At 36.7% G+C, this 18,208-nt stretch overlaps 1 protein-coding gene across 1 annotated transcript; it reads left to right on the top strand.

Annotated features, from left to right (window-relative positions):
* The first annotated feature begins 1,007 nt into the window (after nucleotides 1–1,007).
* Nucleotides 1,008–17,005, top strand: LOC117017011 (olfactory receptor 2G2-like). The gene is given in 5 exon segments (XM_033096908.1): nucleotides 1,008–1,052; nucleotides 7,122–7,180; nucleotides 16,026–16,734; nucleotides 16,737–16,914; nucleotides 16,917–17,005. Coding segments are annotated over 5 exon segments (1,080 nt in total).
* Nucleotides 17,006–18,208: the final 1,203 nt, after the last annotated feature.

Here is an 18,208-nt window from a genome sequence, read left to right as displayed (position 1 = left end):
AATTTTTGGTGTTTTCAATGTTTTATTTTCTTAATGTTTGTTAATCTGTCTTTTCCCTACAAAATTAGAATGACTAATAACATTTTTAATCCAGAAAAAAAATACAGACATAAAGAAATGGGAGGAGCACTGAGTCTGGGCGGTGAACACACAATGTGATGTATAAATGATGTAGTACAGAATTGTATACCTGAGACCTAAGTAACTTTAATAACCATTGTCACCCCAATAAGCTTTAATTAAAAAAAAAAAAAGTGTTTATTACTGGGCCTGGGAGGCCCATGGCATTCATGTTTCATGTCTATGGGTCTTAGCTTTCTTCTTTCCTTTAGTCCCCACAGGATGTCTTATCCTGGCCTCTGAGTGAGAATAAAATACGATTTTTACTGTAATATTATAACCATGGGCTATAAATTCCTGTGGTTTTATCATATCTAAAATACTCCAGACTTCAAACCAAGAAATTAACATAAAAATGTAGCCTGGAATTGGTGATGCTCTTGGTGTCCCTGTTTCTCCAGGTAGATTAAGAAGGAGCTCCTTTAGCTCAAGCCCTTCCTAAAACAAGCTCACAATGTGAACTTAGGGAAGGAATGAGCACAGCGTCCGTCACTAGTAAGATTCCACAGGCATAAAAGGTGGCAGGATTAGATCTCCAAGGACCTCAAATAAGTGAGCTAGCAGAGGCAATGAAGTACGATGCTTTTAAAATGATTAGGCCACAATGAGGTGTCACCTGACACCTGTCAGAATGGCTCACATCAATAAATTAACTAACAACAAATGTTGGCAAAAATGTGGAGAAAAGGGGTCTAGGTTGTGCAGGATACTGAGACCATTGCAAGGATCTGGGCTTTTCTTCTGAATGAGATGGAGGGCCATTGGATAATTCTGAAAACTTTTCTAACTTGTTTTTAAAAGATATCTTTGGTTATTTTGTTAGGAATAGATTCTAGGGCACAAAGTTGAAAGCAGAGAAACAAATTAGGAGTCTGACGTAAGAAGCAATGGGAAATGATGCTGCTCAGGAAAGGGATGGTAGCATGCAGGTGGTAAGACCATAAAATGTCATACGGGCTTTTGAAAACTTATAAGACTTTTCAGAAAACAAGTCCTTTTATGATATAGTGGCATTTCCCACACTGAAACACACTAAATAAATGTACCGTTTAAAATAAGTGGAAGTTTGGTAGTGTTTCAAGCAAAGGCATATTGCTGTTTGCATGACACCACAGTTTCTACTCAGATAATATGGTGTGTAATTTATAGGTATTGCTACCCATATTTGAATGAACTCATATAAATTTTTAATAGACTTTTTGGGGCAAGTTTTAGATTGACAACAAAATTGAGAGGCAGGTACAGAGATTTCGCAGAACTCCCTGCCTCCATACATGTGTAACCATTATCAATTTCCCCCACCAGAGTGGTACATTTGTTACAATTGATGAACCCTTATTGACATATCATTGTCACCCAAGGTTCACAGTTTACATTAGGGATCATTCCTGGTGTTGTACATTCTATGGTTTTGGGAAAATATATACTGGTATGTATCCACCATTATTATACTGTTACACTCCCTTAAAAATCCTTTGTGTCCCTCCCATTCATCCTCAGTTCTCCCAACCACTGGCAATCACAGACACTATAGTTTTAAATTTCCCAGAATGTCAGAAAATTGGAATTGTACAATATGGAGACTTTTCAAATTGTCTTCTTTCACTTAGTCATGTGCATTTAAATTTTCTCATGTCTTTTCGTGGCTTGATAGCTCATTTCTTTTTAGTGCTGAATAATATTCCATTGTCTCGAAGCTCCACAGTTTATACACTCACCTACCGAAGGACATCTTGGTTGCTTCCAAGTTTTGGCAATTAAGAATAAAGCTGCTATAAACATCCATGTATAGGTTTTTCTGTAGATATAAGTTTTCGACTCATTTGTGCAAATGCCAAGGAGTACAATTTCTAGATCTTATGGTAACAGTAGGTTTAGTTTTGTAAGTGTCTTCCAAAGTGGCTGCACCATTTTGCATTCCCACCAGCAATGGATGAGAGCTCCCACTGCCCCACATCCTCACCAGCATTTGATGTTGATGGTGTTCTGGATTTTGGCCATTCTATTACATGTGTAGTGGTTTATCATTGTTTTAATTTACATTTCCCTAATGGATATGTGATGTGGAACATCTTTGCATATGCGGTATATCTTTGTTGATGAGATGCCTGTTAAGGTCTTTAGACCACTTTTTAATCAGGTGTTCATTTTCTTATTAAGATTTTTTAAAATTCTCTTATTCAATTTTATTCAATTTCTATATTTCCCCCATTATTTCCTTCACTGAACATAACAATTTTTTTTGTCATTCAATATTATTTTATATTAATTTCAGGTGTATAGCATAGTGGTTAGACATTTATATAATTTAAGAAGTGATCCCCCTGACTAGTACCCACCTGGCACTATAGATAGTTATTACCATATTATTGATTATATTCCCTGTGCTTTACTTTACATCCCCAAGACTATTTTGTAACTATCAATCTGTACTTCTTAATCCCTTCAATTTTTTACCATGTCCCCAACACTCTCCCATCTATTACCCTGATAGATCTAGTACCCATCTGACACCATACATAGATATTACAATATTATTGCCTATAGTCCTTATGCTATAACCTACATCCCCATGACTACTGTGTAACAACCAATTTGTACTTCATAATCCTTTCACTTTTTTCACCCATTCCCAACCCCTCTCCAATCTGGCAACCATCAAATAGTTCTCTGTATCTTTGAGTTTGTTTCTGTTTTGTTTATCTGTTTTATTTTGTTCTTTAGATTTTACTTATAAGTGAAATCATATCCCATTTGTCTTTCACTGTCTGACTTATTACACTCAACACAATACCCTCTAGGTCCAGTGATGTTATCGCAGATGGCAAGATTTATTATTTTTTTTTCTGCTGAGTAATATTCTATTGTATATATGTGCCAGCTTTTCTTTATCCATTCATCCATTCAGGGACACCCAAGCTGCCTCCACATCTTGGTCATTGTAAATAATGCTGCAATGAACATATAGATGAGTACAGCCCCTCAAATTACCATTTTAGGTTTCTTTGGATAAATATCCAGAAGTGGGATTACTAGGTCTTATTTTGTTTCTTGTTATAGTCTTTGTTTTAAAGTCTGTTTTGTCTGGTGTAAGTATCGTTACCCCAGCTTTTTGTTTGTTTGCTTATTTCCACTTTTATGAAATATCTTTTTGTCCTCCCTTTACTTTCAGTCTCTGTGTGTCTTTTGATCTGAAGTGAGTCTCTTGTAAGCAGCATATGTAAGGGTTTTGTTTTCTTATCCATTCAGCAACACCCCAGTATCTTTTGATTGGAGCATTTAATCCATTTACATTGGAAGTGTTGACAGGTAAGTAATTATTGCCATTTTATTATTCATAGTTTTAATTTTTTTGTTTTAAAGAAGTCCCTCTAAGATTCTTTGTAATACTGGTTTCGTGGTGATGAACTCCTATGCTTCTTGTCTGGAAAATGCTTTATCTGTCCTTCAATTCTAAATGTTAGCTTTGCTGGGTAGAGTAATCTTGGTTGTAAGTCCTTTCTTTTCATCACTGTAAATGTTTCCTGCCAATCCCTTCTGGCCTGTGAAGTTTCTGTTGAGAAATCATCTGATAGTCTTATGGGGGCTCCCTTGTAGGTAACTAACTGCTTTTCTCTTGCTGTTTTTAAGATTCTCTCTTTGTCTTTAACCTTTGGCATTTTAATCATGATATGTCTTGGTGTTGGCCTCTTTGGGTTCAATTTGTTTGGGACTCTGTACTTTTTGGGCTTGTGTATATATTTTCTTTGTCAGGTTAAGGAAGATTTCTGTTTTTATTTCTTCAAATAGGTTTTCAATTCATTGCTCTCTCTCCTTCTTGTGCCCCTATGATGCAAATATTGGTATGCTTGATGTTGTCCCAGAGGACTCTTAAGTTCTCCTCAATTTTTTGAGTTCTTTTTTTTCTGTTTCCATTGGGTGTTTTCAGCTACCTTATCTTCTAAATCATTGATTTGATCCTCTGCTTCATTTAATCTACTGTTGATTCCCTGTAATGTATACTTCATTTCCATTATTGTATTCCTTATTTCTGACTGGCTCTTTTTAATGTTTTCTATCTCCATTTTTACATTTCCTATCTTATTTTTGAAGTTCTCCCTGAGATCATTGAGCATCCTTATGTTTAGAACTCTGCATCTGGAAGATTTCTTGTCTCCATTTTGTTTAGTTCTTTTTGTGGAGCTTTGTTCTGTTCTTTCATTTGGGATGTGTTTCTTTGTCTCCCTATTTTGGCTGCTTCCCTGTGTTTGTTTCTATGTAGGGCTGCTATGCCTCCCAGTGTTAGTAAAGTGGTCTTATGTAGTAGGTATCCTGTGGGACCCAGTGTTGCAGTCTCCCCGGTCCCCAGAGCCGGGTGCTCCAGGTGTGTCCCTTGTGTGAGTTGTGTGTACCATCTTGCTGTAATTGAGACTTGATTGATGTTTGCACATCAGTAGGGGCGATTGACCCTCAGGCAGATTGGTGGTGAGGACTGGCCTTGACTACAGTAGAGGAGCTGTTGTGCAGGGGCTGACCCTACAGAGCAGGATTCACTTTAGTGGGGCTCTGGTGCCTGCCCAGTCTGCCTTTTGAGTGTGTCATTTTTGGAGGTGGCAGGGTGATGCTCCCACCCAGTCTGAAGCTGGCCACTGGGCCTGCCAGCCCTAGGGCCTCCTGGAAGGGGTTCTTTTGCAGGTCAAGTTCAGCTACAGTCTGTGCTCTGCCCAGGGCCACCTGGCATGAGCCACAAAGCAATCCAGAGATAGCCATCACTTGTGCTGTACTTGGAGGTGCCTTGAGAGGCCAACTCACAAACCAAAGCTGGCTGTCAGTAGTGTTGGGCTTAGGGCTGCTCAGCAAGTTGTATAGGACATGAGAAGCCAGATGATGCTTGTCTGGGTTTTGTGAACCTTTGAAAGATTTTAGGCAAGTCCACAGCGTGAGCCAAGAGAGACCATTTATACAGAAAAGCCACTGGAAATGGCTTGGGTGTGCCCAAAAGTTGGGTGGTGTGTGGTCTCAGGGAATCACTAGGGTGGGGAAGATGAAAGGTGATAGCCAGTTTGCTGGAGACTCAGATATGGAGGAGAAAGGCTCAGCAAAGAAACAATGACTTCTGTCAGCTCCTCCATCCCAGAGAAAGCTGCCCTCCAGCCCTCACCCTGAAGCTAGATAATTCAGTTCCTCCCTGTATGTCCCTGGGGCCTATTGAGCTGCTTCCCTAGTGCTGGAGATCAGAGTGAGTGAGTCCATCAGTGAGCAAGTCCATGTATGACAGGAGTGCCTGGGACTCCAGCAGTCGCAATCTCACTCAGCCCCAATCTCTGCTGGTTTTCACAGCCAGAAATTGTGGGGACTTCTCTCCCAAGCACTGGAACCCTGGGCTGGTTTGGGGCTGGGACCCCTTGCTCCTCAGGGGGTACTTCCACAGCCAAGATGTCCCTCCTGATTTTTAATGGTCACACATGGGTGTGGTACCAGCCTATTCTGTATCTCTGCCCCTCCTACCAGTCTCGAGGTGTATGTCTTCTTCTGTATGTCCTCAGTTGTAGGGCTTCAGTTCAGCTAGACTTCAGGTAATTCTCAATAATGATTATTCTGTGGTTTAGTAGTAATTGATGTGGTCCTGAGAGGAGGTGAGCACTGCATTTACCTACTCTGTCATCTTAACTGAAAATCTTTCTTGGTAATCTTAATATCACAAAATGGAACATACATCATCGTAACTCCTGTCCTCTCTCTCACCTGCTGTATGTAAACTTTACACAATCCTGTAGATTTTACTCTTTAATTATCTCTCCAGTCTACTTTCTTATTTCCATTTTAAAAATTCTACCACTTGTCATGTGCAAATAACACCTCCTTACTAGACAGAAGATATTTATGTAATAAATCAATCACTTATTCCAGTATACCTGTTATCTTTTCATACATTAGGAGGTACATGTGAGTTTTATGTTTGTCTTATCTTTTTTAAGAATTGGATTTGTTTATTTGACAATTACTGAGGCTTTGAGGATGGAGATGTGAACAAAACAGCCTTTATAGTGTTTATATGCTAATGGTCTAGCTCTATGAATTGGTAGATTTTCATTATGTGATGTTATCTATTATTAAACAATAGAAGTCAATGTTAGGGGAAACAAACACTTTCAGCAAATTGTAAAACTGAATTTATCTCAATCAAGTGACAAGATTAATGGCTATCTGGTTTTATTTTAGTTAGATATCTGTATTAAATTAATAATGGTTCCTTTAAAATATTATATGAGCAGTGACATCTCACCTTGAAGAAGGTAGATTATAGTTATTTGCTAAATTGAACACAAATGTGTTTACAAATGTGTTCATATATGTATAAGGAAGAAAATAATCCGTGAATAGCTTGTGAAGGTGCTGACAGTGTATAACAGAAGCTAAATCATGTTCAAGTGGTAGAATCTAGTCTATGTGACATCTAGTCTAGTCTGATTCTTACTAAAAGAATCAGAGGATATATACACAAATATAGCAGGATGTGGTTGGAAATAAAATGTTCTCCCCTGTGCTGAAGAGGACACAAATGTCTCTGAACTCCAAGTAAAGTGGGGCATAATGACCTAGAAACTATATGGAAAAGAAAATAAACTTACTAGTTTTGGACATTGTTGGTAAGCATGACTGGAGACTTAGATAATTAAGGGAAAATGAGGACTCTCCTATTTTGAGTAACAATAAAGCAACTGTTAATTTTTACTTCTTTAGGACAATTAAAGTATGATTAGAGTAGAAAAGAGGAATAGAACAGAATTTTTTATTTGTCTGCTTAGGAACATAAAGGAGCATGTTAGTATAGTGAGAACAGTGCAGTGCAATAATGGCTGACATTTGCTGTCCAGCTGGAGCTCAATCCATAGCCACTGCGATGTCATAGACCAATTATTCAAGGGGTTGACTCATGAAGTTGTTTCTCTGAATTATTGTAATTCCTCTGAATTTTTTGTAATTACTGAGTGAGAGTACTTTTCTATTGCTTCATGCAGGTGCTATACTGGGGTAATCAGGATGAATTTATTCGGCAAATGCTTTGGAAAGAGTCAAGGTAAGTTTTTGATATGTTACTACACGTGTCCTTAAGTGATAAGAAGAAACTGTGACAGCAGGGCATTTTTTCATGGCTACACCCAGGACCCTCTGTTATGGGTGTTTTAACGAGCTACACATTTTCCATGGAGGAAAGACTATAATTCTATTATCCTTCTGAGGATGTGATGATGTCATATCAGCAAAGCAAGTTTTTTTCCTTCCCTAGCATAAACCATTTTCTATCCAGGAAGTAAGTCACTGGGGTTTCTCACCTGCAAGTTAATTAGAAATGTAGTCAGTGGAGATAGCTTGCTTTCTTCTGAGACATTTCCAAGCCAGCCCCAACACCTAGCTTCAGAAACAATTAATTTTTTCTATTATTTGGAATGTACATTTCCATGTTGTACCACAGATGGCATGGACCAGAAGCAACATCTTCTTGAGCCTTTGCAGAGAGATCCAGCCCCCTACAGAAGTAACTTCCTAGCCATTGTGATACTTCTCACTCATAGCTGAGGTTTAGACTTCACTTGTGCACCACACTCTTCCAGGTGGGGAGAAGTCTAGCTATCCTCCTTCCAGGCACATTGACTCCAGGTCAGGTGGCGGTCAGTGACAGTATCTGCTGGAACCTGATGCTTCCTTTTCTAGGAACCTCACATTTGGGTTCCAGATTGTCCTTCCTTGAAGAGCTCCCATGGCTCTGGGACCTTAGCCCAGGGACACCCAGCTATTTCCTCTTACAACACAGGCAGCAGGAGTTACCGTGGACGAGGACATAACCCCAAGGTCAGAATGCATGTTCTTGGCCTGAAATAGGTATGTTGGCAGAAGACCAGATGCAGTCATTATGGTCATGTTGTCTGTTTTATTGCACATAGAGCAAACTATGAAATTAAAGCACTCAGAATTGTGAAGTCTGTAGATTTCTAATTAGTGCTTTCATGTTGTCCTTGATATTTCTGAACATTTTAAAATCATGATTTCTGTTTTTTTTTTATGCCCAATATCATCTCTGCAGCAAAGAATGGGTTTAAATTGATCATTCCTGAACTTTACAGAAAGTAAAGTTCTTCAAAATGATTTAAAAAAAAAAACAACACACAACCTATCTTCCAACCCAGATATTTTTTGTATGTGATGCACATTTCTGAAACCTCTTGCCAGGGACTAGAGATAATATCATTGAGTTAAAAAGGGAACTAAGTCAGGATATACAATATCTGCTCAACCAATCGATCTTACTCATGACTATAAATAAATTCCCAGAATTTCAGTTCTAAAAGGACATTAACATAACCTATAGCCCATATCTCCACTTACCATCTTCTTTGCCCCTTTATTTAATTGTAGCCTCAGTCTTCTGACCTGCTCTGGGGCTATGTTTGACCCCACAGACAATTAAAATTCTTGTCTTTCACATCAGCATGCTTCCCCCTTGTGGGGGAAGCATAATCTCATTCTATTTCATATATAGTGATGGAAGGAGAATTGACTTTGGGTCGTGAACACACAATGCAATATATAGATGATGTATTATAGAATTATACACTTGAAACCTATGCAATTTTACTAACCAATGTCACCCCAATAAATTTAATAAAAAGAGAAAGAACATTTGAACTCAGTTTTAAAAACTGTTTTTGAGTGGAACTTTTGTTGTTTTTAAAAGGCACAACTAGTTAGCTGACAATATTTGTGGTTTTGGCCTGGAGTTATTTCCATTCTATTTGGATGAGGAAGTTGTTTTTAGCATGTTTAAAAATAAGCTATGTTTATGGGTTTTAGCAGTGAAAAAGAGCTACCAGAATAGAACAGAAGGTTGAATGGTTCATGGCAACATTTGTGTTCTGTGAAGTATTTTGAGGAGAATCCTAATTCATGGGTTAAGCATTATGACAGCATTTTCAACTCACAATCTGCAATCAAACAGTGAAATAACGGATACTAGAATATTTCCAAAGTAACAAAAAATTAGTGTTAGAGAAGTTGGCACAATATGGGAGTTCACAAAATGTGTTGATCCACGTAACACTTGTGATGGGGTCAACCGAGGGGAACACACTCAGGTAGTGACAATGCAGCTGGAGTCTCATGGACAGGTAGGATCTGAATCAGTTCTCAAGGGATGGACAGACTCCAGGTGGGTCATGAGGAGATGTGAAGTGCTTTCTCGATGTTTCTGTTGTAGTCAGGCCAGACACTGAGTTACATAAAAAAACCCAGAAGTTTTCTACACTTTGAAGTACGTGGGTTGGAGACGACCCCCAAAGCAACATTGATTATGAGCATCTTGTTTCCTGAGCGTGGCACAAATAATCAGTGGTCTTTAAAGGGGGTAGGTGGCAATAGGGACTCAGGGAATGTGGTCTTCAAGGGCTTAGAGAGCTCTATCCCATGGGATGTCCTAGGTCCTTGTGGTTCGGTACTGGACAAAGGAACCAAAAGTGCCCATGTTAGGAGGTCTTTTCAGCTTCCCAATCCAACAGTCAGCTTCACACGGTGCTTAAGGCCCATGCCCCTGTGTGTGTGTGGGGGGGGCGCCTGAGGAAGAGTAGGCTACATAGCAAGAAGAAACAGAAGTGCAGAGGGCATAGTCTGCATTTGGGGGACTTTAGAAGAGTCTTCTCAGTATTAGTGGAAGGGGAAATTATTAGTTTGATTCATTCGGTCCCAATTAGACAAACTGATTCTTTCCATGATGCCTCTGTATATTTAAGGAAATATCTTTATTTACAAATATTTTCTACCTTAATTAAAAATATGTGATATATAGATGATGTAATACAGAATCGTACACCTGAAACTTATGTAACTTTACTAACAATTGTCACCCCAATAAACTTTAATAATAATAATAAAAAGAATAGCTTGGGAAATTTTTTTTTTTTTTTCCTGTAAGGAAGCAAAAGCGAAGGGTTTTATGAGAAAGGGAAGGGGAACAATTACATCAATAGAAGGAAGGCATTTCTATTGGTGCGAATAACAACACAGTGAGGCTAATTCTAAATAATCAAACTTTTCAGTTCACCAGTCAGAATAACTGCTTTCCTGTTATCTTTGCAAACAGTTCTTTAAGACATAATGTTGCTTTAGGCCCAGTGTAAAGGTTATTTGCCCGGTTTTAATGTCTCAAAGCAGTTCCTCTGGGATGGCAGCTCCACTCCAGTTTAAAGTGTCTCTGTTTAATTTTTTTTTCACATGCTTGGGAAAATTTTTACACTGGCATTGATAAGAAGGCCAGATGTTCGAACCAGAATAATAATAATAATAATAATAATAATAATAATAAATGAAATTATAGTATAGATGTTTCACATTTTGTAATAAAGAATACAAATTATTTGCAATATAACTTCTTAATTAGATATTTTGTATGGAACTTTTTTTGGTGCAGTAACCTCTGAGATGTTTCTGAAATATTACCAAAAATTATCCTTTTGTTAATTTTGCATTAGTGTCTTTAATATACTATTATGTTTTTCTCTATGCTTTTAAAAGGATGTTTCATTAATATTCGTGATTACTTTGTTTATTTCGTTATTTAAAATGTTACTTTTGTGTTTACAAGTTTTATTTTCTGGTGTTTTTCTGACTTATTTACTTTAATTTTTTCTTATTTTATCTTGTTTATAAAGAGTGTTAAAACTGTGGATATCATTAAATTTTAATATTTATATTTTTTAAAATGATACATTTAATAATCTCCAATTCAAATTTTGGCATCCTCTTTCACCTAACTTTCTATTATTGACTTCAGTTTTACAGCAATGAGTTAGAGAACATAACAAGCAAAATTTTTATTCTATACATAATAAAAGTTTTTATTAAAGCTTAATACCTGATCAATGACCAAACATTATATCACTAACATGTTTGGTTTATATGTGTTTATTTTATGTTACTTGGTGCCTGAAAATTTAATAGTGGTATGTCTTCATTATGGATTTTGTAATATACAGTAATAAAGAAACTAAGAATTATTTCATTTGCTTGGATGTTAGTTTTCATAGTGTAAAACTGTGAGCTTTTGGTGTCAAGAAAACTTACTGACTGTGAGAACTTAAGAATATATTACGTTTTTTGACTTTTTCACGTCATCTTTCTTAATAACTCTTTCTTTTTTATTTCCATTGCATTCTGTGCAAGTTACTCAAACATATTTTTATTCAGCTTTTTTTTCACTTCCTAAATATAATTTAGGATGTAACCATTATATATTTCATTAATTATTTTTACATAGTTCAAACAGTCTCCTTTTAAAATCTACTGTTGTTTTAAATCATTTGTTTTTGTAGCTCCAGGTTGTCTTAAATATTTTGACTGTGTGAAGAAATACATTTACCTTTCCAAATATCTACACTGTTTCCTGGAGAAATTCTCCTTCCAGTGTATGTTCCTCACCTAATTTTTGTTTCTTAAAGACTTTTCCTTTCCCTCTTTAAAATTGTTCTTTGGTCTTCTTTTTTATTATGGATTTTTAAATGTGTGAAACCTAGAACCACTGTTGTTGTTTTTTAAAATTAAATTTATTGGAGTGACAATGGTTAGTAAAATTACATAGGTTTCAAGTGTACAATTCTGTTAAACATCATCTACATATCACATTGTGACCCACTGTTTTATATTTCTTACATATCTGTCATCTTTGGAGGCAGACAATGATCTAGGCTTGTCTGTCCCCAAATATACAGGATCACTTTTGCTTCTCTTTCCCTGGGTGCTGTTTTAGTTGGATTTTTAGAACATGAGCTGAAGACTTAAGTGTCAGTACTTCTCAGTTTGTGTTCTATCCTTTAATCACTTTGTAGAAAGGTACAGTGGACATCTGAAAGGTTCACTCAGATACAGTCTTTCCAATCACTTTACCCCTTATGAAAGACGTCTCTGCACTGGAACCATGCCCAGCTTGCTTTGTCATCCAGCCCTGCCACTTGCTTATAAGTCGAGCCCATCTCCCTTATGCAGCCGTCTTCTGTGTGGACTACATCCACAGGTGGTGTTTTATTCTGCATGGCCTGCTACATTTGACATTTAGTTTCTCCAAGATGAGTCAGTGTGTGTAGAATGGTGCTTAAAGAAGAGGGTGTCACTCTGTCTGTTCATGTGATTTTGTTAATTTTCAACATATCAGACACTTGATAAGTGGATATGTGATATATGCTCATAGACATTCTATAGTTTCAGGGCTATTTTTGTTTAGAATGGTATTGTATTCTCTGTTCTTTGTGTCCAAGAAATTAATTTTAAAGAGAGAAGTTGTGGAAATATTGCATTCACTGTCAATGTTTACATCTTAAAATGTTTATTTAGAACTTATTCCAAGACTTTTACACTTAGTAATGTATGATGTCCTAGTGAGCAACGAAGATGTTTTGCTTGCTCAGGAAATTATTGCTAAACGGGCCCCGCTCAGCGTTGTCTGTGAGTGGCACTAGCGGCTTTCTGCAGCTCCGCACTGCTCCTGCTCCCTGCTCCCCGCTCACAGATTCTCGGAGCCAGCGGCTTCAGGGTTCAGACTGAAAGGGAAGGTGAACGTTGGCAATTATTGTTCACCATCATTCGGCAAGTAAAAGGGCAGTGGTTCGAGGACTCACCAATGAAGGGACAGGGAAACATTTTGCAGGTCACTGACAAAGAGAGAGCTAATAATTGTTAATGCATAGTATTTACTGGAAAATATGAATTTGAAAGAGAAACACTTGCTTTTGTAATAAACATGTATTTGCTTTAGTAATAGACACAAAATATACGAAGCTTCCTAGTGGGCAGAAGGGGAAAAGGGGTGAAAATAATACCGAAAACATGGCAGGATATTTTCATTCTGTAATTACAAGATTGGGGTAGAGGTCATCAAAATCAAGGAGAGGGCCATATGTGATCATGACTCCTAGTTATCGAGCTGCAAGTCCCCCTTTTGACATTTATGCTTTTAATCAAGTCATGTTCAAATAGATGGCAGAATCACATGTGTTTGAGACAGCTTTAATTTAAAGAAAAATTGGTAAGCAGATTACTATCTACTAGTTGACTAGAGATGTGTTAGTCTTTCTAGGGAAAATAAGAGAGGTCTAAAATGATGGACATGATATGGGTGGACTGCTGAATCCTTTTGGATAAGCTGCAGTGTGCTGAACACTCTAAGGGCAGGGGCCTGCAAAATCATATCCTGCACAACCCATGGCCTCGTGAATCTCACAAACTATTGTGAATAGGTATGTATACAACTTGGTCAAACAAAAAAAATCAATCCCTTATCAAGGTTCCCGTATAATTAAGAACAAAGATTTGGAAGTGTCTAACAGTAAAGCACTATTTTTACTGAGGAAGTTCCCTGGGTAACTATGGGGATAAAGGAAGAACTGGCCTTTCATAAGAAGCCATAATTGGTAGCTTTCTGAGTAGAATAATTTCATAAATCAGACACAATGCCCTCATTGGAAATAAAATATCCTTTTAATTACTTGCTTCTAAAACAAGAAGCACATTTTGCATCTACGCTTTGAGCTGATGACTAAAATGCAAATAACTATAGGAAAAAAAATCTGAAATCATAAGGATAACATCTCATTTCCTAAAATCTGATTTTGGATCCTGGAGGATTCTGCGTCTCTGAATAAAGGAGTAAGCTAAAAACAAACAAACAAACAAACAAACAAAACAGTAAGCGAGAGAAAAAGAAAGCCAGGTAAGAATGTACAATTAACAAAAGCATGGAGTTGGTTGTAAGAAAGATTCAAGTATTGCCTTAAACACTTGCTGAGTATGTTTGTGCCTTTGACTGAGTCACATAAGCTCTCAGGAATTGATTTTTAGTTAACGACGATCACATCTAATATATTTAAAACTGTAAACTTGTAACTAATTTCCACCCTTTTTTGGAGGGTGATGAAAAATGGCTTTATTTCTCCTTTATTGAAAATTGCTTAAAACTTCAGTGTAATTTTTTCTGTAGTTGGAATTAACTGGGATTCCCTCTTTTTGTAACTAGAAAAACATTGCTATAAAGAGTTAAATTTGGTTGGATGTAAGTGATAGTTTAATTTATTTCCTACAACAAATGATAGTTACTTTTACAGCTTGATTGAGCTATAATTGATATATAAAACCTGCACAATTTATTTACTGTATACAATTTGATGAGTCTGGACAAATGCATGCACATGGATATATACCATTACCATGATGATGATACTATCACCACAATCAAAGAAATACACTTATCCATCACCTCCAAAAGATTCCTGTGTCCTTTTGCTGTGTGTGTGTGTGTGTGTGAGTGTGTGTGTTAAGAATACGTAACACGATTTACTCTTTCAATAAATTCTAAGTGTACAATACAGTATTGTAAAATATAGGCAATATGTTGGACAGCATCTCTCTAGAATGTATTCATCTTGATAGCTATAAATTTTAACCATTGAGCAACAACTTCCCATTTCCCCTCCTTCCAGTCCCTGGCTGCCATCATTCTATTTTCTGTTTCTATAAATTTGACTATTTTACATACCTCATATAAGAGGAGTATTTGTCCTTCTGTATCTGGCTTATTTTACTTAGCATGATGCCCTCAAGGTCCATCTATTTTTTTGGACATTGCAAAATGTATTTCCTTTTTTAAAGGCTGAATAATATCCCATTAATATTCTAATAATTTTCCATTAATTAAGGCTGTATAATATACCCTGTCTTCTTTATTCATTCATCCATAGGTGGACACTTAGGTTAATTATTGTGAATAATGCTGGAATGAACACAGGAATGAAGATATCTCTTTGATATTCTGATTTCAATTCTTTTGGATATATACCCAGAAGTGTTTTAGATGATACAATATTTATATTTTTAATTTTTTGAGCAATGCAGATTCTGTTTTGCATAATGTCTGCACCATTTTACATTCCTACCAATGCTGTACAAAACTTCTAATTTTCTCATGACTTACCAACACTTATATTTTGTTTTTTGATAACAGCCATTCTAACAGGTGTGAAGTGGTGTCTCATTGTGGTTTTTATTTGCATTTCCCTAATGAGTAGTGATGTTGAATACCTTTTCATATATCTATTGGAATTTGTATGTCTTATTTGGAGAAATACCTATTCAACTCCTTTGCCCACTTTCTATCAGATTATCAGGTATTTTAAATGTTGAGTTATTTTAATTCCTTATATATTTTACATTGTAACCCCTTGTTGGATATCTGGTTTGCAAATATTTTCTCCCATTCCTTATATTTTTGCTTTTGTTGCCTGTGGTTTTAGAATCCATAAAAATCACTGTCAACATTAATGTCATAGAGATTTTCCCCTATGTTTTCTTCTAGGAATTTTAGTTTCAGATTTTACATTTAAGTTTTTAATCCATTTGAGTTGATTTATGTGTATGGTGTAAACTGGGTATTCAATTTCATTCTTTTGCATGTGATATTCAGTTTTCCCAACTCCATTTATTGAAGAGAATGTCCTTTCCTCTTTGAGTGTTCTTGACACTTTTGTTGATGATCAGTTGACTGTATATGAATGGATTTATCTCTGGGCACTCTATTCTGCTCCATTGATTCCTATGTTGATTCCTACCTTTATACCAGTACCACACTATTTTAATTACTGTAGCTTGATGATGTTTTTAAAAAATATGTGTGCTCTTTTCTACTTTGGAAAGCATCAGTGAACAGCTATGATATTAATAAGGTGTATATTGCATTTATTGAGAATGCATACCATAGGAAAATAGGCAGATCTGAGTCACTGCATGTGAGGACATAGCTTCTAAACATTTAAAATAGAGTACTTTTTGGGGAGGTGACACTCACACGTTTGACCTTCTGTAATATGTCATCTTTCTCAGTGATGACTCAGCTTTCTGGGACATAATTTGCACACGGGGATTGTGAGGAGTATCAATGAGAGCAACCTAGCAGGTTTCATTCTGTTGGGGTTTTCTGATTATCCTCAGGTACAAAAGGTTCCCTTTGTGGTTATTATAATCTTGTACTTACTAACAGTTTTGGGGAATACCACCATCATTCTGGTATCTTGCCTGGAGCCCAAACTTCATACACCAATATATTTTTTTCTTTCTCATCTCTCCTTCCTGGATCTCTGCTTTACCAGTAGTGTTATTCCCCAGCTCCTACTAAACTTGTGGGATCCCATGAAACCCATTATCTATGGTGGCTGTGTGGTTCAGTTTTATGTCTCTCTTGCCCTGGGATCTACTGAATGTATCCTTTTGGCTGTGATGTGCTATGATCGCTACATCGCTGTCTGCTCTCCCCTCCACTATACTGCCTCAGTGCATCCCCGTCTTTGCATGTCCTTGGCATCTTTGGCGTGGCTCAGCGGAGTGACCACCATCCTGGTACAGTCCACTCTCACCCTGCAGCTACCCATTTGTGGGCATCGCCAAGTGGATCATTTTATCTGTGAGGTCCCTGTGCTTATCAAGTTGGCTTGTGTGGACACCACTTTCAATGAGGCGGAGCTCTTTTTGGCTAGTATCCTGTTTCTTATAGTGCCTTTCTCCTTCATCCTGGTTTCTTATGGCTACATTGCCAAAGCCATAAAGTTCAGAGGATCAAATCAGCTACTGGAAGAAAAAAAGGTTTTGGGACTTGCTCCTCTCACCTGATGGTAGTCATCATCTTCTACGGAACCATCATCTTCATGTACCTGCAGCCGGCCAAGGGTAGATCCAAGGACCAGGGGAAGTTTGTTTCCCTCTTCTACACTGTGGTGACTCCAATACTCAACCACTTATCTATACTCTGAGGAACAAAGACGTTACGGGGGCACTCAAGAAAGTTCTAGGAAAGATTCTGGGAATACATTTTACATGATTGTCAAAAAAGTTTTAATAAATACTGCAGTGATAAACACCTTTATTTTGTAAAAAAAAACAACATTTTTTAATAGAAGCCTATTTGGGTCATTTTCTCCCATTTTCTTTTGATTTTTTTTATAGAACATTCTGTAATATACTATGGAATACGAGTATATGTGTCTAGTCCAAACTTTGCCGTGAACCAGTAGTAACATAAGGTAAATCCTTTAATCAATCTGTGCTTCAATATCTTTTCTCCAAAACATTTATACATGTAGCATACATGACACTCCTTTTAAATAAATAAATGCTTTACCAGATTAAGACAAACATGAAATTATTCAAGGAATGTTTTAAACCAGTCATCTTCTTTTCTTTCATCTGTGAACACTGGGAAGTCTCTCAGCCTTCCTGCATCTCTATATAGACTTAAGGCTTACTTCTTTGCAAGGATGAGCCTTAGGCAAGCTGTCACACAAAAGATTATTTTATTTCACCATATACTCTATCCATTCAGAATATGGAAGATGTGTGTAGAGGTGCATAAACAACATGAGGAGAACGCCACACATTACAGGTCAAGGATAAAGCAGAAGGAAAGAGCCTGGTTGTATTATGTTGTGGTTGAACCAACGAACCAGTTTGAACTGCCTGACACTGGAGTCTGATTCCTAAGAAAAAGCACAGTTCCAGAATATTTTATGGCTTGTGAAGACATATAAATAATACCATTTATTATTGGTAGTACAATCTTATATTTGTTTTGTTTATGTTTAAAATATGCAATAGTTAATTTTTACTGTTTTTTCTTTTAACCTTTAGACCCTTACATTTCTATATGCAAAAACATATTTTCATAATTTGGAGATTTATTGTCCAGTTGAAAGCTTAATCAAACATGTATTATTATTTATGCTACAACACTTTTACTTCACCCCCTATTACTTCACTCTATATGGCTTTTGCCTATAGCACTCCTTTTCTAAAAATGAGAAACTTTTGCATCTGAATTTTGGGAAATTTTATGTAAACACATAATATACTACTCTCTTTTCACTGCATTATAGCAAATTAGGGTTGCATAGTTTACAGTTGGCAAAGTGCTCTGGGTTCAAAATTACATCAAAAGAAGTAAATAAATTCAGTGAGATGGAAAAGAATTTTGTGGTATAATTCCATAGGTCCAAATGTAATTGTTTCAAATAAAGAATAAGAAGTC

This window comes from Rhinolophus ferrumequinum, chromosome 24 (assembly GCF_004115265.2).
Source record: "Rhinolophus ferrumequinum isolate MPI-CBG mRhiFer1 chromosome 24, mRhiFer1_v1.p, whole genome shotgun sequence".
NCBI classification, from domain to species: domain Eukaryota; kingdom Metazoa; phylum Chordata; class Mammalia; order Chiroptera; family Rhinolophidae; genus Rhinolophus; species Rhinolophus ferrumequinum.
Note: the sequence above shows the minus strand (reverse complement) of the source record. Positions and strands in the feature narration are given on the sequence as shown.